At 41.8% G+C, this 26,340-nt stretch overlaps 3 protein-coding genes across 4 annotated transcripts in view; all 3 read right to left on the reverse strand.

Annotated features, from left to right (window-relative positions):
* Positions 1-25,714, reverse strand: part of LOC306913168 (uncharacterized protein) — a 66,740-nt gene extending 41,026 nt beyond the window's left edge. The window contains exons 1-3 of the mRNA XM_079489745.1: positions 25,356-25,714; positions 22,492-22,589; positions 20,413-20,559 (exon numbers count right to left, since the gene is read on the reverse strand). Of these exons, the coding sequence (XP_079345871.1) occupies positions 20,413-20,559; positions 22,492-22,561 (217 nt within the window). The 5' untranslated portion in view covers positions 22,562-22,589; positions 25,356-25,714. The remainder of the gene's footprint in view (positions 1-20,412; positions 20,560-22,491; positions 22,590-25,355) is intronic.
* On the reverse strand, positions 355-12,238 carry LOC306913546 (uncharacterized protein). 2 transcript variants are annotated; one of them, XM_079490275.1, is made up of 4 exons: positions 12,118-12,238; positions 9,706-9,804; positions 6,611-6,880; positions 355-5,531 (listed from the first exon to the last, which is right to left on the reverse strand). In XM_079490275.1, the coding sequence occupies exons 1-4, from the start codon at positions 12,140-12,142 to the stop codon at positions 5,074-5,076; spliced, it is 852 nt and encodes a 283-aa protein (XP_079346401.1). In that variant the 5' UTR covers positions 12,143-12,238; the 3' UTR covers positions 355-5,073. The 2 variants fall into 2 exon arrangements, 1 of the variants encoding a protein (XP_079346401.1); XR_013788558.1 differs by lacking the exon at positions 12,118-12,238 and adding an exon at positions 11,824-12,100 and having other exon boundaries at positions 359-5,531.
* Positions 13,311-14,897, reverse strand: LOC306912801 (piggyBac transposable element-derived protein 4-like; the record flags this gene model as incomplete). The annotated part of the gene is made up of 3 exons (XM_079489257.1): positions 14,826-14,897; positions 14,396-14,732; positions 13,311-13,483 (listed from the first exon to the last, which is right to left on the reverse strand). The coding sequence occupies exons 1-3, from the start codon at positions 14,826-14,828 to the stop codon at positions 13,311-13,313; spliced, it is 513 nt and encodes a 170-aa protein (XP_079345383.1). The 5' UTR covers positions 14,829-14,897.
* Positions 25,715-26,340: the final 626 nt, after the last annotated feature.

Below are 26,340 nucleotides of genomic sequence, written 5' to 3' on the forward strand. Positions count from 1 at the left end.
GACTTCAGTGGCCGAGCTCTTCAAAATAAAAGTACCCGCTAAAGTAAACAAAAACGATTAATTTGCACATTAAAACAATTAAGTATTTAAACGAAAATATACAACACAAATTATGTTTCAGTGTATTTGTATTAACATTTACAGTTATTAACATTAACAAATTATTAATTGGAGTGCTTATTCCATTACAAATAGGATACTGGACAACAAACGGGTCTTCGGGGCAGCTGTTGTGACATACGCACGCGTTCGGGCCGGGGTGACCCCTCTACAACACCCAACTCTCCGCTAAGCGGGAGGTGTAAAATTCCGAGCGCCAGGCCTTCTACTGGTGTCAAAGGTAAAAAAAAGTGCCGTTTCCAGTTATCCAGATGATAACTTATTTGCTGACTCTGATGATGTTAGTGAAAGTAAATCTCCCTTCAAAGTACATTTTGAAAACCAAAGTACTATTAAAGCCAATGAAGCAATTAAAACCACTTAATGACACAGGTGAAAATAAATGCCATGGAGACAGTATTTTAAGAAAGCTGTTCAAGATGCTCCCAACTATTCCAATAGGTGAGATTTCGTTTGAATAATGTTTGCTGTTATTAAGACAAATGATGACGTTTAAAAACAAATATTGTAGGGATTTTTGTCCAGTGTCCAATTTGCAAGGGACATGCACTCCAGTGAACAGCATTTATCCAATTAGATAATGTGTTAAGGCTATTGACCGTTAAAAATGTTAATAAAAAATACCACAACTATAATTTGAATAAGCATTTGAAATTACAAATGTTACTTTTCAGCATTCCAATTAAAAAAAAAATCAGGATTTCAATTCAAATGTACCAAATAATAGCTGATCTACAAGCTCAAATGTGTCCATTAATGGGATACTAATACTATAGCCATTTTAAATAAAACTTTTAGGGCACATATAAGTACTCTAGTATACCGTATACGCCATTTAAAAAGACATATCATAAATGCATTTTTCAAATAAATGTATGACTTTTAAAAGAACACAATAATTACGAGGTCTCAACCTCTTATTCTGAAGGCCTTAGCCTAGCTAGCTCCAACGCGGAAGTAACCCGGAAGTCTTATCCTAGCTGACTGGACACAGCTTTGGCAGCCCTGTTCTTTGTTCACCAGTGTCTAGTGAACACGGATAAGGGAGTACGGATAAGACGTCCGCTGGTCGAGCTCTTCAGAATAATAGTCTCTTCAGAGTAAACAAAAACAATTTGCACGTTAAAACAATAAATTAAGTAGGCTATTTAAACGAAAATGACACAAATTATGTTTGTGTATTTTTATTTACATTTACAGTAAATACAATTAACAGTTTATTTTGATAAGCTGTTCACTGGAGTGCATAGCCCTTACAATTTGGTGTCACCTGTTCTGATTGAAAGTGAAATGCCGTCTATATGGTAACGCAGTTTTTTATAATCGTGATATCTCATATTCTTCTTTTTGGATCAAAACAAGCTTGATTTGCGGCTCATTTCTTTAAACATAATGATCCCGGTTCCGAAATGTATGTTTTGGGTGAATTAAATAACATTCGTGGGACATGTTACATAGCTTAGTTTCCGGGTGAAACGCCTTTAAATGTTTTTTACATTGAAATGAACGAGTGGCAGTCCTGGAGTACACAATTCAGCCATGAGATGGTGGTGTTGGCGGTAAATGAGTTAATCAGTCTCGAAACGTTGTCTGTGGACCAAGCAAGAACAAAAGCATGGCAATACATCATATACATACAAAGTAGTTAAGGCTCATTCATAGTCTGGATTTTCACCTCACCACCGAAAATCCAGACTAAGAATGAGCCTTTAGTTATCATGAATAATACGTAAGCTAAGAACGTAACAGTGGAATATCTATAAAATGAAATATATATATATAAAATTATATTAGTCTACATAAACTGTCTAAGTTACATAAGTTGAGCCTTTGCATAGTATTGTTCATACAGCATGTTAAATGTAATTGCTTGCATTAATGTTTAAAGGACCACTTAGCCACTTTTCAACCTCCCTTCATATAATTGGTCCCCTATAATGTTCATGAGAAAATGCCACAATTCTTTGCTACTCGGTCTGTGTCTCATGGGAGGGCTGTGGGCAGTTCAGACACCCGTCCACCAGTGACATGATCGATGGGGAATCGAGGCTAATAGAAACAGCAGGCTTTCTATTCCTGAAAAGTTGCAATACGATAATGAAAGCCATCGTTTTAATAAAAATCTAAATCTATATATTTTTTTTTAAATCTGCCTAACGATGACGTCACTGGTGAACGGATTGCTGAACTGCCCACAGCCCTCCTATGAGACACAGACTGAAGGTGGCCTTACACTAGCCGATTTTTTTCAATCTGAAATCTGATAGCACCACACACTACAGGATAATCGGAGCGGGGCAAAGCAAATATCAAACATTCTTGATGTTGATCGGGCCGATCCCGAACGCGCTTTGAGCGGTCGGGCACCCCCCGAGCGTCAAAAATGCCCGATTATCGGCTAGTGTAAGGTGGCCTTACGTGTGAAAAGAATGGTGGTATTTTATCATGAACATTAGTGAGGCCCAATTATATGAAGATAAGTTAAAAAGCGGTGAAGTGGTCCTTTAACTGAAACGTTAAAAATAACAAATAGCAGGTAGATGTGAAAAATGCAGGGCAAAGGCCTCTAGGGAGTGTGCATTCAAAGTTGTACACGGATCAGTGCAGTAACATGAATTGGCCTGTTATAGCTCCACAGTGAGGACGATTTGAAAAATGTTAAGTGGTATTTCGTCCTTGGGCTAGTGGGAATGTGCGTGTATAATTTCACAGAAATCGGTTTCAGACTAGATGACTCACTGAAACTCTAATCCCACCGTTTACAGTGGGAAAGGTTTTTCTCCAGTGTGGATACACTGGTGTGTCTTCAGGTCTCTTGACTGAATGAAGCTCTTGTCACAATCTGTACAGTGGAACGGTCTTTCTTCAGCGTGGTAATGCTGCTGTACCTTCAGGTAACTTGATGTAGTAAAACTCTTGTCACATTGTTTACACTGGAAAGCTTTTTCTCCTGTGTGGGTAAGCTGGTGTGTCTTCAGAGAACTTTCCTGGGTGAATCCCTTGTTGCAATGTTAACCAATGCTATGTCTAACCAAAGTATGCCTCCTGTGTGCATGTGTCTTCACGTCAGATGAATGATGGAAACTCTTGTCACAATGTTTACAATGGAAAGGCTTTTCTCCAATGTGGCTACGCTGATGTACCTTCAGTTTACTTGTACTATTAAAACTCTTTAAAGACTGTCGTGCAATGAGATAATCTCAGACACAAGTTGCACAAAGGGTTGTACACGGCAAACTGTATATCAGACATTGTATCACGTTCACTCTCTGCTCTGTTGTTCACCAGTGTCTAGTGAACACTGATAAAGAAGCACGGATGAGACTTCTGGTGGCCGAGTTCTTCATTATAAAAGTAACATCTAGAGCAGCGGTCTCCAAACCTTTTTGACCATGCACCCCCTGTTACCTCCTGACCTAGCTGACGCACCCCCCTACATGGAAGAAAAATGGCATAAGCTATATATTTCCTATCTATAGGTAATGTTGTGCGCAAAACACGGACAAGGGACCCAAAGTCAACAGCTACGTCATGCAGAGACCGCCCTACTCACTACTGCAACGTCGTCCTACACACTACACTCACACGGCAGTGACGTCACAGACTTACCCTCCGCGTCGTTCCAAATCTATCTCCTCATGTCGCGCCGAACGCCGAGCCTCAACACCACCCGCGGAACAATGCTCATTGCACTGCCACCAAAGTCGCCTCCCTTCCACACTCACGCCGGCAATGCATTTCTTTACTACAAACACTATCGCCACAAGCACCCACACCCCTGCACGCACACACTCACACACACAGGCCACGGAACACTGTCGCCAGGTCTATGAAAACAAGCCCAGAAAAAATGCCATTCAACACGCTACTTACACACACTACAACTCGCTTACAACTCGCATCTAAGAAAACAAGCCTACTTCCTACAGCCTACTTACACACACTACCACTCGCTTACAATACGCTGGCAACACTAACATGCCCTCTTCCATTGGCTCCAACCCCACCACGTGACCCACAAGTTCCCGTCACGATTTCCCATCAGTGAGTGTGTGTGTTGGTTGGTCACAGCGATGGAGCACATGACATCATCAGGGATGGAGCATGTGACATCATCAGGGATGGAGATCCCTGATGACATCATTATTAAGCCCATATATGGAGATCCCTGATGTCATCAATACTGGCCAGCAACTCTACGTCTGACCTCATACCCTTAGATCTCCATATATGGAGCTGACCTGTTCTGACATTCCATTCCATTGATCCTTCCCCATCCATCCTTCCTCTTCGATGTCTCCCTTTTGACTGATACCTGTCCATTTAAACTCTAGACGGGCTTGCCCCAAAAGTTATTAGTGCAGCCGTGCCCGGCAGCCGGCGAAAACTAGTTGTTAACAGGCCTGGAAATTAAGATCTTATGCCAAAGCGCCAGCGCTCGTCCAGCAGTCTGCTGTCACCCAGGCAGACATGTTGGTCTAAAATATGTTGAAAGACACGACACGGGCCTTGCATTGAGTGTTGATTTTAACCATCATCTGTTGAAAATAGCAGATCTACAAACTCATAGTGCGGCACCAAGTGCCACACTACAAGGAAGTAGATCTGCTATTTTTGAATATATATCATTTCACAGTGAAAGTTTTTAACTCATAGCTTTGCTTCCGGGAGGTCCCCGGAACAAGATATTTTCATATTGGGGTCCGCGGCCACATACAGATAATTCTGGGGGTCCTTGACATGAAAAAGGTTGAGCACCACTGATATAGAAAGTTTTTCAGACAATCTAACAGAAAACTTAAAATCGGCATCAGGTCTAAATGGGTTAAAGTTTCGTTGCTGGAGTCCCTTCAGCTGACATGACTTTTACAGCGGAAAAGGTTTTTCTCCAGTGTGTGGATATGTTGGTGAGCCTTCAGACTAGATGACTCACTGAAACTCTAATCACACCGTTTACAGTGGCGAAGGATTATCTCCAGTGTGGGAACGCTGGTGGTACTTTAGAGAAGTTAACTGACAGAAATTCTTGTCACAAAGTTTACACTGGAAGGGTTTTTCTCCAGTGTGGATACGCTGGTGTATCTTCAGCTCCCTTTTCTGAATGAAACATTTGTCACAATATGTACAGTGGAAAGGTCTTTCTTTAGTGTGGTAACGTTGGTGGAACTTCAGGTAATTTAATCGACTAAAACTCTTGTCACATTGTTTACACTGGAAAGGTTTTTCTCCTGTGTGGGTAACCTGGTGTGACTGCAGTAGGTGTAACGCACGGAAACTCTTGCCACAATGTTCACACTGGAAAGGTTTTTCTCCAGTGTGGATACTCAGGTGTGTCTTCAGGGAATGTGCCCGGGTGAATCTCCTGTTACAATGTGTACAGATGTGTCTCTCTGAAGACTGGAATCTCACTCCTGAGTGAGAGAGAGAGAGAGAGAGAGAGAGAGAGAGAAAGAATAGGGAGGTTAAAAATACAGGTACAGCTTGAAAAGCTTCCATCATCGAACAAGTTTCTTGTTTGGGAGCACTAAAGGCTCATTCATAGTCTGGATTTTCGGTGGTGAGGTGACAACCGCTCCGGTGGTGAGTTGACCACCGGAGCTGAAATAACGTTGAGCGATGGTGAGTAAAAACAGAGAGAAGGGCTGGGGCGGTGGTGGTGGTTTGCTCTTCACCGAGGCTCGTGACGTCATGTTGTAGTTCGGTGGTCACCTCACCACCGAAAATCCAGACTATGAATGAGCCTTAAGGCTTCCCTGTTAACACTTTCCTTTCTTCACATTTCACTTTTGTTCTTCTAATTACTTGCGCAAGCAGAGCGTGCAAGTAATGTTATCAGTCAGGAGCTACGATGCGTATGTCCCTTAGCAGCATATGATATGACGTCATATGCTGGCACGGGACATATGGAAGCAGACCGTGCAGGTATGTTTTCCGTCATGCTACGAAGCGTATGTCCCATGACGTGATGAAGATATGTACCAATGCCAGGGTATAATTGGTTTACGATGGTGACGTAATGATGATATGTTTCAGTGTCGGTGGATTAAAGGGACATACGCATCAAACCACCTGAGTAACCACATTATACCACTAATCAACTCAGAAATTACATATACATGTATATAGACATATGAGCATATGACGTGATGAATATATGTACCAATGCCAGGGTATAATTGGTTATCGATGGTGACGTAACGATGACATGTTTCAGTGTCGGGTGGACTAAAGGTAATGCCCCTATGTATACATGTATGTAATCTGACACCACTGCCATAACAGGCATAAGTAATCATTACCATACTTCAAAAGTTTGTAGCGGTCTACAGTAATTGCACGCTCTGCTTGCACACTAGTAGGCCATTTATGGCCTACTTGTGTGCAACAAGCAAGTAGGCACTCGACCGAGTGCAGTTCTAGTTTAGTAACTGTGCCAACTCTGTTTTCCCCACAAATGTAGTTCCTGTCCCTGTGTTTAACATTGACTGACCTCGACTGGACTCCTCCCAATAATCACTGTCTTCAGTGTCAGTTTCAGATTCAGTTTCAGATTCAGATTCAGATTCAACTTTAATGTGCGAAGAGATGTCTTCATCCTCATCTTCACTTTTCACTGCTAGTAATGTCAACATTGACCCATTAGGCTCCTCTGGTCTTTGAAGTAGCTCCTCCTGTTCCTGGTTAATCTCTGGAGGCTCTGGTTCCTCCTGAAGCAGACTGGGGCTCCTCTCCCGTTTAGGAGAAAACTCATCTTGGATGTCTAGGAGCAAAAAAACAACATGATAGTCATCAACACTGGAGTCCGTTTTCTGTCTTTTCGATATACAAAATTAGCTATTACTAGTTATGAAGTAGACTTTATAGAACAGGGGTTCTCAACCCGTGGGTCGCGACCCCTCGGGGGGGGGGGGGGGGGGTCGCCAAATTATTATTATTATGTTTTAGTACAGTATGATACATTTGGGTGAGAAAGAATGAAGCGGAGAGAGCCGAGATTTTGATATCGCCCATTAGTTCAAAGCGATGACGCGTTTGAAACCTGCACGTGAAACCACAGTGCTATGCTACCGCTAATCACAAAGATTGGATCCATGTGTATGACACACGACGAGCCGGTCCCATACTTATTCCCACTCAATTAACTATGAGGAGGCACAAGATCTCCAGACATTTACTCACCACAACTGGTTTTAAAACCGCAACCAAACGCAGATCATACTCAAATTTACCTGCCACTCAAACCCTCCAACCCCCCCCCCCCCCCCCCCCCCCCCCCCCAACTGTCTATCGTCCCTTAATGCCTGCCTAGCCAAGCTGGATGTCTACAAATTTCCTGCAAATTAACACTAATAAGTCCGAAATTCTCCTGTCTGGCCCTCTCACCTCTAGAACCCACCTACAAAACTGTCTCGACTCCATGCCAAAAGTGTTTTTTGTATAGTCCACTACTGGACTATATTCTCTGTCTTGAGGCCAAGGTAAAATCGGTGGTTCGCACTTGCTTTTTTCATTTACACTGTAACCTCTGTGCCCAGAGTCACATTGTTTCTGTGTATTTTTTGTTTACTATGCTTAATTTTCATGTACTTTATTATTTTCTACTATCTGCTACTCTGTGAGATTTTCCTGGTTATCTGCTGGACTATATGCCACAAGAAGCCAGTGAGATATAGGTGTTGCTATGGCAACAGACAATGATTGAGAGGCCCCGCCCACAGCTCACCTGGCTGATGGAGCAATCACAATGTTTGGGCCACCTGGAGAGGGGACTCTGTCAGTCGAGAGTGGAGGGGAACAGGGAGAGAAGCAAGAGGAATATTTCCCAAGGCTTGCTATAGTGTATTCGGATCGTGTTGGATTTCATACCAAGGAGAAGGAGAACTTTCTCTCCATTTTGGATTATTTCCCTGGAGTGCGGATTTGATTAAGGACGGACTTTGCCGAACAGTGTACAGGGTGGTAAGAGGAGACTTACCACTACACAACATTGACTGGGTGCCATTTTGATTTCTTTTTTGGACATTTAGTTTAGTTTTGGACAGTGCCAGGACCCTTGGACTTTGCACCCATACCTTTTGAGGCAGTTTTGTTTTATTTTCATTTGATTAAGTGAACATTTTGTTATTGAAAACATTATTTTGTTTTGATTTAATAAATTACCGTTAAACTTATTTACTGATTTATTTAATTCTTATTCTGAACTGACCCACCACCTCCCTCATTTTTGCTATAATTGGTTCTTTAATTGTCATTGTTGCAACCGTTATAACACAACATTTACAGGATCCGACCAGTCCTTTCCACCCCTAACCTTCATAAAGTTGTTAATGCACTCATTTCATCCCGTTTGGACAACTGTAATGCCCTGTATTCAACACTCAGCAAAGGATCCATACACCACATACAGTTAGTACAGAAAGCAGCTGCAAGACTCATCACTGGAACTAGAATATTTGAACATCTCACCCCGGTACTGGCCTAACTGCACTAGCTGCCTGTACATTATTTTAGAATTGATTTTAAGATTTTAATACTGACTTTTAAAGCTCGAAATGGCCTGGCACAGCAGTACCTAGCTGAACTACTTGAACCCCATGTGCCTGTTCGCCAATTAAGGTATTCTAATATAGCCCTGCTAGAGGTTCCTAAGACCAACCTGGTGACAGTCCCCACTTGCGCTGGCACGGCACATTTGGCATTCGAGCGACGCGTCGGGTTTATTAAACGAGGAGGAGATTGCACATACCGTAACTCCAGAAAGACATCGGCCTGCTTTAGATTAGGCTACAGTAGGCTACCCATGTTGGGACTCTCTGCAGCTGCAGCAGTTCACTCTGCACTATACTCTCTCCAACGTCCCATCATGGAAATATTCCAGCACAAGCAGCCCAAATCTTCACATGTATATGCGCAAAACACTGTTTAAATGGCTTAAACATCTAACTTGCAACATTGTTTTTAATTGCGCGATTTTAATTGCTTGTAGAGTTGGAAATCTCCTACCAATTTCATATGACACAAAGACACATCGTTGATGTATTCCTTTACTTTTTTCTTTTTACATGTAGCCCATATACATACAGTTTTATATAAACATTTTAGGAGTGAATACATATGTTTAGATGCATGCATGCTGGTCAGTCAATGCTGCTCCGCTTTTCTAGACAGAAACACAGCTGAGGACAAAGCCTACGACAGCTCCCGACCTGACGGGATTTTTGTCCTGGCGCACGTTCAAGTTCAAGGTTTTGCGGAAATGATAAATGCTGACAATTGCTGTAATTCCGGTGTGCACCAATATTTTGGCGTACGCCGCGTTGATAAATGAGGGCCATACACTATAAACAATATAGGCTTAGGTTATCAGCTGTTCTGTGTGCATGCACACATGTAGGCGCATGCGTGTGAGTGCACATGCAAGTGCACATAAGCGTTACCACATGCGTCACCATTACACCACTGCTCATAAATAGCCATAGTAGTAGTTTGTGTTGTTCCACACTGTTGAAGTACAATTGTTTCACTGCAGCTAGCAACTGTTGTATGTGACAATGAACGCCTTGAAGCTGGAAAAGATATACGTACCGAGGTCTGGCTGGTCTTTAGGTTCCTCCTGTTTTATTGAAACGGGTCTGGCTGGGTATGGAGAGTTCATCTGCACCTGCTGTCTGGACTCCTCAGAGTCTGGAATGAAACAACTCAAATAAAAAATATAATAAAAAAATAAAGATTCATGAAGAACACATCTGTCACTTTGACAAGTAAGATCTGCCCTCAGATTTTCCGCCATTTTGAGCAGTTTAAAAATGCTTAAACCAGATTTTCTGCCGGGATTTTTTAGCAATTTGCGTGAAATGTTCTACACACAATATATGGACCATTATCTGAAATCCCAGTTGAAGAGAAATTTGTACATGAACCTTTGTACAACAAATATAGCTGCAAGCAGCGACAACAGGCACTTTGAACAGGCATAACTCATGCCTCATCGGTTTGTCTGTCTGTATGTTTGGGGTATGAACATTACTGCTGGCACTGTTAAGCAGCCTAAAGCTTATTGCTTGGTCCCGTCTTATCGCTGCTTGCAGCTATATTTCTTAATGTAAATCTATTAGAAGAAGTTATTTTCTTAAAGAAATCAATTTAGACATGATTTATGCAAATGAAATACTACTGCTACTAATAATAACTAGAACTCGACCAGCCTTTGGCCGGTCGAGCTCTAGCGCCACGCCATCCAGGCGGCGATGGCTCCAGAAATTTGTGACTGGGGGTGCTATGGGGGGGGGGGGGGGGTTGGCTATTTAGAGGGGGGCTAATGAATCTTGGTTTACATAGAAGTCAGTCAAATGAGCTTGTTTTGAGGGGGGCTTAGGGGGGACTAAGCCTCCACCAGAGGGAGCTAAAGCCGTCCCTTGCCCCCCCCCGGAGCCGTCCCTGCATCCAGGTGGCCAGTTGTCCGGGTGCCCACTCATCCAGGTGGCCAGTTGGTGGCCACTGGTCCATGTGGCCAGTTGTCCAGGTGACCACTTGTCCAGGTGTTCAGTCAGACTATACTGTACCATACTGTACTGTACTGTAATATACTGTACTGCACCATATACTGTACCATACTGTACTGTACCGAATCCAACTTGCAACTTAACCGTTCCACAGTTGCTGAGGAAGGCAACTAAAGTGCATGTCCCAGTGACCACTGTCACTGTACTACGTGACACTGAAGACCATTTCCATTTTGCTGGACTTTGAAACTAACCCTATGGGACACTGAACTTTTTTTCTGCTAGTATTGAAATAGCGTATAATATAATATATATAAATATATTTTTTGTTAAAAAAAAATTATTCTAGTAGGCTATTGAATTAGCGTTGTATATATATTTTTTGTTCAACTTTTTTTTAAAGTGGTGTCTGTATATATTAACTTGACCTGTTCATTTTTTCACTCAAATAAATGGTTACATTCCTACAGTTGATCTGTTGTTGTTGTAGTAACGACCCAGCACACTCAAACAAAAGGGGCTGATGACCCCCCCCCTTGGGCCCCCTCCACTCTCACTATAGCTAGACACTTTACCTCCTCCTCTCTGTCTAGCCCCCAAAAATACAGGTAAAAATCTCTCTCTCTCTCTCTGTTTAAAAGTACAGGACAAATCTCAAAGTACAGGGACAAATCTCAAAGTACAGGTAAAAATCTCTCTCTCTCTTTGTATAAAAGTACATGTACAAATCTCTCTCTCTCTCTGTTTAAAAGCACAGGTACAAATCTCTCTCTGCGGTTACCTCGAAAATACAACGGTTTTACAGGGTGACTTGTCCGGACCTTTGGGGGCGACTTCGCCAGAGATTTTAGGGCGACTTCGCAGGGCTTTGGGGCGACCGTCCTTCGCGGTCGGGGCGACCGTTCTTCGCGGTTTGGAATTGGGGCGAGCAGTTTTGTATATGTTCAAATGCCTAAACGGCATTAGAGCTATGGACCAGAGCTATAAAGGTACCAAAGTCCCTTCCGGCTTGGTCCCATAAAGAAGAACACATACAAATACAATGAGGGACCATAGGCCCTTGGCTTGGCCCCTCAATAAAATGTTTTCTATTTTCAGGTTAAACACTGTTCAGGTTCACTATCAAAACACTGAAATGCCCTTTTCTTTCAGGTCAACACTCGAATTTACATTATTGTATATAAATAAAATAAAAACATACCTTCCCGGATGACGTATGGTAGAAAACACACTTGAACACATCCAAAGTGCGGAACAATTCTAGTCTCGAGTCTCTTTCTTGACTGTACTTGAAGCTATCTTAGCATTAGCAGCGTTGGCATACAAAACAAACGTCTTTGAACTTCGTGTGCAAATTCCTACCGTTTTCACAACTAGCCAGTATGTCTCTCTTTACAGACTGTCGTGCAAAGAGAATATCAGTCAGACACAAGTTGCACAAACCGTTGTACGCTGCAAACCGTAGGCTATATCATCACACAGACATTTGTATCACCTTCAATCTCTGCTCTGCTGTTCATCACCAGTGTCTAGTGAACACTGATAAGGGAGCACGGATAAGACTTCCGGTGGCCGAGCTCTTAAGAATAAAAGTACCCTCTAGAGTATAGGTAAACAAACGATTAATTTGCACATTAAAACAATAAATTAAGTATGTAAACGAAAATATAGAACACAAATTATGTTTGTATTTTTATTAACATTTATAACAGTTAATAACATTAACAAATCAGCTAAATGGATAAATGCTGTTCACTGGAGTGCTGAGTGCATAGCCCTTATGCTGGACACGATATTCTTCGTGTCAGCTGTTTTTTGTGTCATGAAATAAAATGCATCCAACTGGATGAGCGCAGGCGCAACCCGGGAATGTAGTTTTTTTGAGTTTGTAGATAGTTAAAAAAAGAAAAAGGTTTCTCACATGTACCACTGTAGATATTTTGCCATCTATAAATAGCATGGTCAGTCATGACCAATCTGACCTATCCAGCTAAAAGTTCCCATAGCTCTATTTGGAACGTGATAGAAACTCAAGTTCTTTTTTGGGTAAATTTAGACATTCTAACGCACATTTTGATATATACCATGTTTACTTAGTCTTACCAGTACCTTGTCTATTCATGCATGAATCTCAAAAACCTGTTATGAAGAAACACAGTTTTGATAAAAAACACATCCAAGGACATTGTTTTGATATGACTTGGTGCCCATGATATGTATCAAAATATAGACCTGAATGTATACTGTATTATTAAAAAAAATTGGGTTCTTACCATCTACAATTACAGAGTAAATCACAGTTGAAACTCGCTTAGTCAAACCATAAACCTCAGAATAGTGTAAAAATAGCCAGACAGGTATCTCAAATTGGAAAAGTGCACTTTTATTTCTTCATAACATAAACATTATAGTACACTTCCTATTGACGTTGACATTGTGTGTGTGTAGGACACCCACCCACCGCCCCCCCTCCTCCCCCCCTGAACCACCGGAGATGAAGCAGCTTAGCCGCACTGTTACACTATTTTGACGTTGACATTGTATGTGTAGGCTATACAGGGTACAGTTATATTTGACGTTGACAGTGTGTGTGTGTAGGACACCCACCCCCCCCCCCCCCCCCTCCCCCCTGAACCACCGGAGATTAGACTTTCAAAATAAGACAGAAAAAGAAAAAAAAAAGAACAGTTATTCAAAGTGGTGCTTGATATTCTTGTCCTTGTGGTAAATGAAGAAGCATGGGAACAAACACAAGGGCACCTCACAATCAGGGCAGTAATACAGGGTCATATGCCGGATTGGTCTACCATTGGGACCGTTACTGAGCAGGTGGAGCCTGCAGGTTCTCTTATCAATTCTCACTGGCACATGGCCACGCCAATGCACCTCAAGTCTCCTATTGTCGTCACCTGCTCTTGCCCTGAGTGGACGATCACCGCCCACTGCCCTCTCCTTCTCCTTCTCCTTCTCCTTCTCCTTCTCCTCCTCCTCCTCCTCCTCCTCCTCCGGCCTCCCTGGTCTCAGTGATGTCCACCTCTCCACCACCAACATTAGATAGTCCAGGAGAGTTTTTGTCCTGCCCTGTTTGAGTCTGTGCAACACGAACGCATTGTACATCGCCATCTGAAACATGTAGAAGACAAACTTCACAGGCCACTTGTAGGACTTACGGGCAAACGGGTAATAGGAGATATGTTGATCTAGTTTGTCCACACCATTCATGTACTTGTTGTACTCGTTAACACAATGTGGCTTAATTTTTTTATCACTGACTGGCTGGCCCGGCGTCACTTTGCCTTTCTTACGCCTCTCAGTGACTGTGACCATCGTGTGTGGGTGGATGGTGCTGCACATTTTGACAACCTTCTTGTCCCGCCAAGCCAACAGCATCACCCCGTCGTTGTTGTGGCGCATCAGAGTCTCGCCCAGCTTCATGTCGCCAGGTTTCCTAAGCCGCTTCATCTCCGGTGGTTCCCCCCTGTTTTTCCTCATCGTCCCACATACATGGGTTCCCAAAGACAGTAGCATACTACACCTGTTCACTGAGTTGTACAGATTGTCCATGTATAAATGGTAGCCTTTGTTGGACAACGGTCCGAGAAGCTCCATCACGGTCGTGTCAAGCCTAGTACAGCCTACTCCTGTATATGGCTTCATGTTCCAGAGGTAGCCCGTCGCTGAATCTGCTAGACAGTAGGATTTTTTACCCCATTTAACCGGCTTCAGCGGATTATAGCACCTCCAAGCCAATCTTCCCTTCCATAGCATAAAACCTTCATCGATCGATATGTTCTTCTCTGGGGTGTACAGAGACTGAAACCGGGCCAGAAGGTAGCTCAGAAGATATCTGACTTTGTACATGCGGTCCGCTGTGTCTGGAGTCTCCTGGTCACTGAAGTGAAGGAACCGCTTGAGCAGCAGAAACCGGGCCAGTCTCATGGTGCGCCTGAACTGCTGTGTCTCATTAGCCTTACGCCGGGACCAGTATGACACGATGGTTGGCTTCCTCACAAGGCCCGTCAGGAAATAGAGCCCGAAGAAGTTCTTCAGCTCTATCACAGAGACATCCGTCCATTTCTTCACTCTGGAGTGTGGGAGTGGGTCCTGGATCTAGATAGATATATAAGTTAGATTTATTTGCAGAAATTACAACAAAGTCATCAATTTGGGAAAACATCAATGTGGAATATACACAATACACACCATTGCGATGGACTGCGCTGCATATCTGTTGGTCTCATCGCAGATGTACTGGAGCAGCTCATCTGTCAGCAACAGCTCAAAAAAGTCCACTGGATCACTCTCTGCACTGAGGTTACAGTGAACACCCGGCTCTCCAGTAAACGGGATGTCCTGTGGCTCCCACCCACCAGCAGACCACCCTGGCGAAGCCGTTGAGTTGGCATCACCTAAATTACAGGAATACACAATTATTAGCATAAAAAACATTTTTGTTATTCATGTAGAATACATCTGGTGGAGCTGTAACATGTGATGAGACTATAAAATGATATACATGATTTTGTTCTGTGCATTGTATTTATACCTGCTTCCATGGGCACAGGGGCAGCATCTGCAGCTGTCGAGATGACGGGCTGTTCATCATCTGTAAAACAACAACAACAATTTCAATCAATTAGAGGCATGGTGTAGCGTTCTCCATAGTGCCAAATGCAGACAGACTTTAGCCACATCCACAAGTTATTTAGCTCTCTAGTTACTAACCACTCCTCATCACCCGGTTCTAAATATGTACAAATAAATAATCATTTAGCTGGAGTGCACGCTACAATTACATTCCTTCATACAAAAATGTAGCCAATCACATACGAATTGTGGCCAACACATCCATCTATTCAGTTTTGATCCATTTCAGCCAACACATTGTAGCCAACACACATCAAAGCAAAGCAAAGTGTCCATCGTTGTATCCCCCCCCCACTGCTACAGCGGTGGAGTCCTAAGCGAACCAATGGGGCTTTCAAATAGATCTGTATTGAGCTTGCATGATGATCAAATGAACGTATTGTACCGTGGTTTATATGCTATATATTATGAGAAATGTTGATCATTTTATTATCACAACAAAATGCCCGTCATTGTTTTTTTTACTTTTCCGCGCCGCTGGGGGAAGGGTGGTGTAATGCAGGCCGCAAAGCTAAGCTAATTCATTATACTACTAAATCTATATAGTATTGCGCTTGCATGATAATCAAAATAATGTATTGTACCGTGGCTTATAGGCAAAATCATAAGATGATCGCTAGAAATAAATGATTTGGATTATGTAGCATGCACGATAAAACGATCATATAAAAAATGTATTTTGACGATGACGAAGGTTTTCAGGAGGAGGCTGCTAACCGCAGCATGCGGCTTATATGCCGCATGCTGCAAGCCGCTTGCAGCATGCGAATTTTCCACAGCGGCTTGCAGCATGCGAATTTTCCACATCATCTAGATGTGAACAACAAAACAAGTTGCACAATTTCAGAAGAGATCTGGCGTTTGACACGCACAGAGGGTAAATCTGGTAATTGTTATGGAATGCTTGGCATGGATTATTCTTCTTCTTTTAATTATTATTTCCATAAAAAACGGCTTGTCCGGAATTCTCCTTTAGGGACTTGTCGAAATTTAAGTAGGGGTACCCCTGGAGGAAATGTATGCGCCCTGATATAAAATCACTTTCCCCTGAACAATAACATGACATTTACCTCAGCACCTTTGGCACAGTTATTATTATTAATTACCTGTGTTTGCTGTTGTCCTGCTGTCACTTCTCTCATAGCCCCCATGTGTCTCTCAAAACGTCTTTAACCACATTATCAGCTCCTTCAACTCTCTTTTCTCTTAAACATCAGAGTAATTGTTGCTTCATTTATAAGTAATAAGTGCTTCATTTATTTTTTAAGTTTCATTCTCCAACAAAAGTTGCCCACTGAATAGTATTAATTTCACCTTGCACGTTTTCTTTTTCTCTGCCAGAAAAGACACGTGCCTGTGATTTGAATCCATCAGAACTAATTATGATAACTGACAGTCTGACAACCAACCAGAAACATGTTTTAAATGTAATTCCCGTCGTAGCCCGCCTACTATATCCGGTAATATTTTGCACACACCATAGGCACGGAGAAAGGCTGTTTCCGTATCCAGTCTAAACCGGATCTCAAACTACAAAGTGAACTGAGCGAGCCCATAGCACTGTATGTGTGCTCTCCGCAATGTGAGTGCGTGACTGAGAATCACCATGACACGTCATTCAAAGCAACGAGGGGTATCATTGACCAAAGTTCTACTTGGATTCAGAAAAGCTGTAGGAAAGAAAATAATATTGTATTATCAAAATTGGATCACCCTCCCTTGGACTCAAAGTAAAATTAACTCATCCTCCCTCTGACTAAAATTAGAAAGGCATCACCCTCCCCTATTTTGCTCCAGGCCCCCTTTTCATAAATTTCGACTGGTCCCTTAAAACTTGCTTGTTTTTTTCATATTTCACTTTTGTTCTCCTAATTTAGTAACCGTGATAACTCTCAGTTTTCCCCACAAATATCCCTGTGTTTAACACTGACTGACTGACCTCCACTGGACTCCTCCCGATAATCACTGTCTTCAGTGTCAGATTCACTGGACTCCTCCCGATAATCACTGTCTTCAGTGTCAGATTCACTGGACTTCTCCCGATAATCACTGTCTTTAGTGTCAGCTTCAAGTTTAACTTCAACGTGCGAAGAGATGTCTTCATCCTCATCTTCACTTTTCACTGCTAGTAATGTCAACATTGACCCATCAGGCTGTTTCTGGTTAATCTCTGGAGGCTCTGGTTCCTCCTGAAGCAGACTGGGGCCCCTCTCCCGTTTAGGAGAAAACTCCTCTTGGATGTCTAGGGGCAGAAAAACAACATGATAGTCAACACTGGATTCCGTTTTCTGTCTTTTCCATGTACAAAATTAGCTAATACGAGTTATGAAGCAGACATTAAAAAAGGTGGTTCTGGAAACTTAACTTCTGAAAAAACAAGTTAATTAGTACGATTAAAGCTAAATACATATTTTCTAAAGTACCGTATTGTGCCGAATATATTAAGACAACTCTGATTATAAGACGACCCCCATTTTTCAAGACTCATCTGTGGAAAAAGAACATTGAATGTCAAATAGTCTAGTCCACGATTATAATACATTTTTTTAGGATATTTCCATTGGAGAAAAATAAAACTTAAAAATGTCTTATATTTATAGGGTAATTTGAATTGATGTATTTAGTACTACATTTTTTTAGAGCAAATGTTTAATTTGAATGACATTAAAAAAAAGTATTAAAACAATAGTTCATATGTGAGCTCTGATTTGGGAGTAAATTAGGCTGTAGGCCAATCAAACAGGACTCTTTCTGTAGGTAGGTCGACCTCACCCTGGGCAAGACCTACGCTGTAAAGACTATAATTTTTTTGGGCGGAAGTTGCAGGGTTTTAGCAGAAGTATCGCCCAAGGAAATGACGTTGATGCTTTACAAATTAGTTTTTCATTCTCCGCGTTGTGATTGGTCGGGAAAATATTGTATCCGGGGGAAACACATCTGATGGATGTTCCGTAGGATACATCCGCCGATAGCTTCTCTGCCTTATGTTGTGACCAGGCTTTTCTTTTCGCAGATAAGCCTGGGACCGAGGCTAGGTCGACATCCAAAGTAGACCATTCATAGCTCATGCCTTCAAGTGCATGACGTTATGCAAGACACCTCCAGGCATGAAAGCTTGACATAGTTTAAAATCTATGTAAACTGATGTTTATGATGATGTGGCTCTATATGTCTAGAAATAATTCTGTGAATCTGCGTGACTGGTGCAAATTTCAGAAACCACTATCGATCATCGCAACATTCACTTGCTGCCTGTAGGCCAAGCAAGTGCTTTCTACCTGTAATAGAATGTGCCGCAAGTCATGGCCATGTTTCAGTTTTGTACATATTAATAAATAGTTGAAAGGGATCGTGACATAAAACGTTTTTGTAATTTATTTTTTTAGGTTTTCTGAGAAAAAACCTTTTCTGTGGTCTGGGGTTTTCTGGCTCAAACAAGTGCTCTGATTTTCCTGTGGACTGTGATGTAAGAGTCCACAAATGCCATATAGGACATAATAACTTGCCAGAAGATGTCACTGTTGAGGGATTTTGCCTGTTTTCATTGCAGCTCAAAAGGCTTCAGAACACAGAGAAAACCCCAGAAGACAGAAAATCCACTTAATGTTCAAAGTTCAGGTTGTGTGGGTGTAATTGAGGTCATAAAACATAAAACAAAAAATAAATCAATATTAATGTCATGAAACCTTTGATCTGATACCAGTTGTACTATTTTGGGAACTTTTTGTAGATAGGCTATTCTGATGTTTTTCCTAATGTGTGAATAGGCCATGATGGGGTCAAAGGGGGGTATGCAACAGATGAATATATGGACTATATACATTTGTATTCAACAGACGGTAAGTCTGTTGAAAGGGGGGAATTGTATTGTTCCACTTTTTTTCAAGCTAATTTCTTTCACGAAAGCACAACGGACGGCTCTCTTATTACCAACGATCCGGTGTGCAACCATTCAACTTTATTCAGATTCAACAGAATGGCACTGCCCTCTAGTATCTAGCAGAGGACAATGTCAGCTATTTGAAATAATAATAATACTTGAATTCTTTCAGTACCTTCATGATGCTCAGTTACAGTTTTCTTTTGGTGAAATCCATGTTTAGTGATAAGAGTGAGGACAATGGGAACTGTATTATTATTATTATGCATTGGACCATTCTCACATGTCCCAGGAATAAGTGGACCAAAGGAGAAGTTCCCAGCTCTGTTATTTTTATTTTATTTGTACCTCAAGTTACCATGTACAGGTATTGCTGTACTCAGGGATTAAAGAAAAAAGAAAATCCCAATATGTGATTTGTGAAATGTTGTGATAGGGAACCCCCCAACGTTGCATTGGTCATGTCCTAGACAGGGATAATAAACGCAAAATAATTGGGATGGCCAAATGGTGTTCCCCTAAGTTCTAACTGCCTTCACTGTGAGCGTGTTTGCAATTCATGCTTCATTTTATAGAATTTAATTATAGTTTGGCCAATCCAAATATTCATCTTAAAATGATTACTGTATAGGGCTCGACTTTACAGCAACATGGTGCATAGCAGCAGTCCGTTCAAGTTGAAGACACTTATACACATGTAGCCTTCAGTAGTTATTTAAACCATTATGCACCTTGCATATAAGTTAAGAGGTTGCAAGTGAGTCCACCAAGTGACAGTCCACCAAGCACATTGCTCAATAGATATAAAATGTAGGCTATGCTGCACTATACAGGGACGATGGTTGGTTTTGCCATCTTTATAGCAGATGTAAGGTGGTGATAATAAAATAAGGAAATTCGCCTCGTCCCTCCTGAGCTGCATGACGTTTTTTGTAGGCTACCCCGCTAACCCTGGGGTTACAAAAACAGACGGCTCAATTCATGCTGGGATCCGCTCATATTTCTGAGTCAACTGGATGAATGAAACCAAACACTATTTTATTTTATTGCCAATTGACTGAATATGACGCTATACAGCCCAACCATGAGGCGGTTACACACCGGTTCCAAAACCCGCTATTCCGAAGCATTGCCATTCCGACTCGCCACTTTAACCGTATCCCTAACCGCACGCAGAAGCTATGTAGTTGGAATGGCGGTGCATCAGAATGCCACTCTGACCCCCATGAGGGGATCCAGCGTCCCCAGTAAAAGCCCACACACCCAAGTCAAAGTTGTGGAAGTGCTGGGGTAATCGTCTCCGTCTCTTCCCCCGTCCTGCTGCTGGGAGCTCTGGAGAAATGGTTCTGGCTGCTTCTGGAGAACTCATCTTCACCTGCAGGCTGGACTCCATAGACCGGTCTGGAGTCTCTGGAAAGAAGGAAAAGAATAAGGACGTTGACATTGAAGTTTACTGTCAGCTTGTAGATCAGTTATTTCTGCTATTTAAAAAAAAGCCAAACAAAAATGTAATTTCAATTCATAATGTTCCAATTATCAATGCCAAAAACACAATTAAATCGTTAATCGCACGAAAATGCAGAGAAGAAGAGAGCCGTGAACTAGCTGCTTGAAACAGAAGTACTAATTGTCCATGTCATAGTTTCACGCGGGACGTTGATCTGCCGATCTATCTCGAGGTCGGATTAAAGTTTGATTAAGCTCCTAATATTATAGCAATAAACCCCGAGAAATCCCGGGTTTGGCAAAGATTGTGTTAAAGGTTTCATGACATTCATTTTAGGTTTTATGACCTCAATTACACCCAAGAAAATGCACCTTTTCAGCTGCAATGAAAACAGGCAAAACAGTGACATCTGCTGGCAGATTCCTATGTCATATATGGGATTTGCTGACTGACATCACATTAAGCATGAAAATCAGAGCACTTGTTTGAGCCAGAAAACCCCAGACCACAGAAAATCTACTGAATGTTAAAAGTTCAGGTTTTCGACAGGCTGATTTGAAAACACCGGCGTGCAATTTTACTATATATCATGGATCCTGACAACAGTCAGCAGTGTTGACTTCAACGAGGTCAAACCAAAGCTCAAAGCAAACTAAAATAATAAAGCAACCATGGCAAGTCTCGTGCATGGCCCCACTTCGTGCAAATCGTGGATGAAGAAGAGAGCAAAGTAGGAGCTCAGCTGTTATATGTTCTATTCAGCTAAAACAGGCACATACATCTGCTAAAACTCTGATTGTGTAAAAATCGAATGATCCGTTTGGTCAATCTTAAATGCACACTACACAGGCTGGGCAGACGAGAAGTTTTTTTGGACAGTGCAGAAAATGTTCTTGACTTATTGTGGGTTTGGTTTTATCATGCAGCACGAGAGCAGAACGCTGCGTCGTTGCACGTGCATTCACAGGTGCGCGCAGCGACACGCTCGCGCGCACACAGGTGTGCGCAGCGTGACACACACACACACACACACACACACACACACACACACACACACACACACACACACACACACACACACACACACACACACACACACACACACACACTTAACTTGTTCCACACTGTTGAAGTACAATTACACAACAGGTCGTTTTGAGGAAGCAACCTGATTAGTTGAAACAGCCTTCTAGCCGTGCTTCAAACCAGCATCATGGAATAGGCCTACCTAATTAAAATATATAATTCAGTCGTGTTGTTCTCCCAGAGTGCAGCAGACTCGGTGGATAGGCTAGCTGGTTTCTTGGGACATTTGTGGTCGTAGTCATAGATATATATAAACACTAGATGGCTCAAGGCGGAGTTTCTGACGTCGTTCACCCGGCAGCCATCTTACATCGGGGATACAGTACAGTATGTTCAATGGCAGCTCAAACAGAAACAGTCATAACTCGCTCAAATCTTGACGGATTTACAAACGGGTTGGTTTATTACAAACGTTGTCAACGTGGCTATGATTCAGGACTTATCTGCTTAATTTATTTATTTTATATGAACGTCGTATAAAAGCATATAAGTATGCGGACGTCTCTGACGTTTATAACAAACCAAACCGTTTGAAAATCGGTTGAAAATTGAGCAAGTTATGGTCATTTAAGAGTACATGCCCCATAGACCCAATGTTATGTGTCCCGAGGTAAGATGGCCGCCACGTAACGACGTCGCTCTCCATTGGCCAACAGCGCGGGTGAGCTATCTAGTGTTTATATATATCTATGGTCGTAGTGGCTTCATATGTCATTAAAAGATTATGATTTTTGGCGACTATCTTAGTTTTAAGGGTAAGTGTTGTATACTCAATGAACACCTTGAAGCTGGAAAAGAGAGAGACTTACTGAGGTCTGGCTGGTCTTCAGGTTCCTCCTGTTTCATTGAAACGGGTCTGGCTGGGTATGGAGAGTTCATCTGCACCTGCTGTCTGGACTCCTCTCCTCTGGAATGAAAAAATAAAAATAAACGTAAAAATAAAAGTTCAAGATAAAGAACACATCTGTCACTTTGACCAGTAAGCTCTGCCCTCAGATCTTCCACCATTTTGAGCAGTTTGAAAAACGCTTAAACCCGATTTTCTGCCGAGATTCTTGAGCAATTTGCGTGAAATGTTCTACACACAATGGACCATTATCTGAAATCTGTACAGTTTGTACATGAACATTTGTACAAAAAATATAGCTGCAAGCAGCGATAACAGGCACTTTGAACAGGCATAACTCATGCCTTGTCGGCTTGTCGGTCTGTATGTTTGGGGTACGAACAGTGGCAATGCAATACCACTGGTTGACCTAAAGTGGCACTGTTAAGCAACCTAAAAGGGCTTATTGCTTTGTCCCATCTTATCGCTGCTTGCAGCTACATTTCGTAATGCAATTCTCTATTAGATGTACCCTCTTTAAGTCAAGTAGTTTTTTTCTTACTTTTCTTAAAGAAATCCATTATTTAGACATGATTTATGCAAATGAAATACTACTACTACTACTACTACTAATAATAATAATAACTAGAACTGCACTCTGTCGAGTGCCTACTTGATTGTTGCACCCAAGTAGGCCATAAATGGCCTACTAGTGCGCAAGCAGAGAGCGCAAGTACTGTCGACCGCTACAAACTTTCAAATCTCAGCCTCTCTGTGAAAGTAATAAAACGACGTAATAAAAGATATGTTTCGGTGTCGGGTCGATTAAAGGAAATGCCTCTATGTATATATGTATATGTAATTTGTAAGTTGATTAGTGGCATACTGTGGTTACTTATTTTATATAGCTGACCCTAACCTAACCTCAGTAAAACTATACCTAGGTAATGCCTTACATGTATGTAATCTGAAACCTACCATTATTACGTCACCATCGAGAGCCAGTTATACCCTGGCATTGGTACATATCTTCATTACGTCACTCTCAAATTACGTTACATCACTCTCAAATTGGAGTTTTCTCCATTGCTCTGTAAAGCAAATCATGCAGCTACGGCATACGCATCGGAGCACCGGACAAACAACTTTACTTGCGCGCTCTGCTTGTGCAAGTAACTAGAACTGCACACTGTTGAGTGCCTATACGCATCAAACGGGACAAAGTAACCAAATATATACCGCTAATCAACTTACAAATTACATATACATATAAGGCATTTCCTTTAATCCACCCGACACTGATCGACATATATGTCACCATCGAAAGCCGTCGCTTTTACCATACTTCACAATACTACTTTTTTACCTCCAAAAACTAGGTACGTAGCAAATAGCTAAACCTAATAATTCAATATTTCAAACGTTCTTTCAGAGAAGCTGAGATTTGACAGTTTGTAGCGGTCGACAGTACTTGCGCTCTCTGCTTGCGCACTTGCAACAAGCAAGTAGGCACTCGACAGAGTGCAGTTCTAGTTATTATTATTATATAGTATATGTAAGTTGTATATATGTTGTAAGTTGAAAAGTAGTATATTGTGGTAATTTGGGTTGTTTTATGCGTATGCCGTGGTATATATACCGATTTTGAGTGTGACATAATGAAGATATGTATCAATGACGGGATATAACTGGCTTTCGATGGGGACGTAATAAAGGTAGGTTTCAGATTACGTACATAGAGGCATTACCTTTAATCCACCCGACACTGAAACATATCTTTATTACGTCACCATCGAGAGCCAGTTATACCCCGGCATTGATACATATCTTCATTACGTCACTCTCGCAATCAGTATATCTACCACGGCATTCAAATCAAAGCGCAGGATAAACCACGCTCTGCTTGCGCAAGTAATAATTCCGGGCTTGGTCCCTTAAAGAAGAAGAAAACATACAAATAGAATGAGGGACCATAGGCCCTTGGCTTCGGGCTTGGCCCCTCAATAAAGTGTTTTGATTGATTGATTACTGTTTGCAGAATTACAGTAATTTCAAGCACAACTCAATACAACAACTGTTAACTGTGGACGACACCATAAAGCATTACACTTGCTTAAAACCCTCTTATTGCTATACCTAATTAACTAATTAATGTGCCTTCAGCCAGCATTTTTCAAATGTTTAATTTGTCATTTTAATGCCAATAGAAAAATCCGCGATATACACACTATATCTCATTTTGACGGGGCAAGACTATAGTATTGGGACAATCAGTCCTGATGGTGGCGGTAACGTCACCATTTTGCCGATTCTGACCAAAGAGAGCGAGTGAACGATGACCACTTCCGGTTTGGATCAAAATATCCGGCAGTAGCTTTGCTACTGTGTTACACTCTCAGATGTCCGGAATGCTAAGCTATCATCGTATTTTTCATAACTAAGTCAAATTAAGCTCTAATCAAGCCCAAAACAAAGCATTTTACGCAGCGATGCATGCGCGATCACGCGCGTGTGTGAGCGACCGTGCACGCGCGGATTTTCGGCCAGTTTTAGGAAGATTACATCGGCCGTTAGCCAAATTAGCTAAAAAATGCTAAATTTTGCGACAATAAGCTCCCGATTATTGGGAATCAATCGATTACGTCCATTACGTCACTGGCCATAAGGGATTTATTGATTTCATTACTAAGTAAATTACGTCAGTGGCCATAAAGGGGTTAAAATAGGGTCTAACATTTTCTATTGTCACTGTTCAGGTTCACTACCAAAACACTGAAAAGCTCTTTTCTTTCAGGTTGAGACTCTAATTTACATTATTATTGTATAAAATAAATCAAGAAAACATACCTTCTCGGATGACTTGTTCTGGTAGAAACACACTTTAACAAATCGAAAGTGGGGAAAGTTCTATTCTAGGCCAGAATCTCTCAGCTGTAGGCCACTTGAAGCTATATCTTAGAATTAGCATTAGCATACAAAACAAACAGTCTTTGAACTTTGTGTGCAAATTCCTCCCGTTTTCACAACTAGGCTAGCTATAGCCTACTGTCACTTTTTACAGACTGTCGTGCAACGATAATTTCAGACACAAGTTGCACAAAGGGTTGTACACTGCAAAATGTATATCATCATGATTCATCTCACAGACATGCTGTGTATCACTTTCTCTCTCTGCTCTGTTCGTTTGGTAGCCCCGTCCATCTATGGCCCCGTCTAGTGAACACGGATAAGGAGCACAGATAAGACTTCCGGTGGCCGATCTCTTCTTCTTCTTCTTCTTGTTGATTTCCGGCAGTGTGGACGCCGCGAGGCGTATTACTGCCCTCCACAGTTCGAGAGTATATCTCTCTTTCTTACACCACAATACGAGTTTAAAATAGACTCCACCCGTGCTCAGCTTTTCTTTGACTGTCCGTTCTAGGTCTGAGTCGGTGCAGCCACTGCACCGCCCTCTCTCAACATGATATCCAGTTCTTTAGGCCGTGCTGCGACCCAAGAAAAAGTGCCTAGAAAATGATTTTCGTTCCCGCGTCTTTGGCACTACGATTTCAATGCATATTTCCATAGACAATACCCTTCTGGACTTTGGGTTAAAAGTTCTCCGCATAATATCCTGCAGTATTTTGTCACAAGCCAGAAATGTATATACAAGTGTATAACCAAAAAACGAAAATCTTGTGCTGCTGTTTTTGCTTGTAAAATGTGTTGTGGCAACACAAACTATTTCTCAAATGTCATAATTACATATACCTAACTTCTGAAACAAGTATTGGTGCCTTAGTTTAATCATGTGAATTTAGATCATGAAATGTAGCAAATTTGTTAAAGAAAA

The sequence above is a fragment of the Electrona antarctica genome, assembly GCF_951216825.1.
Source record: "Electrona antarctica genome assembly, chromosome: 20".
Lineage (NCBI taxonomy): Eukaryota > Metazoa > Chordata > Actinopteri > Myctophiformes > Myctophidae > Electrona > Electrona antarctica.

Coding starts and splice junctions, on each gene's coding strand:
- LOC306913546 (XM_079490275.1), bottom strand. CDS start 12,142: ATGAACAGCAGAGCAGAGATTGAAG. Junction 6,881..9,705: donor TAAAGACCAGCCAGACCTCG/GTACGTATATCT, acceptor TTTTGCTCCTAG/ACATCCAAGATGAGTTTTCT. Junction 5,532..6,610: donor TTGGGAGGAGTCCAGTCGAG/GTCAGTCAATGT, acceptor TCTCTCACTCAG/GAGTGAGATTCCAGTCTTCA.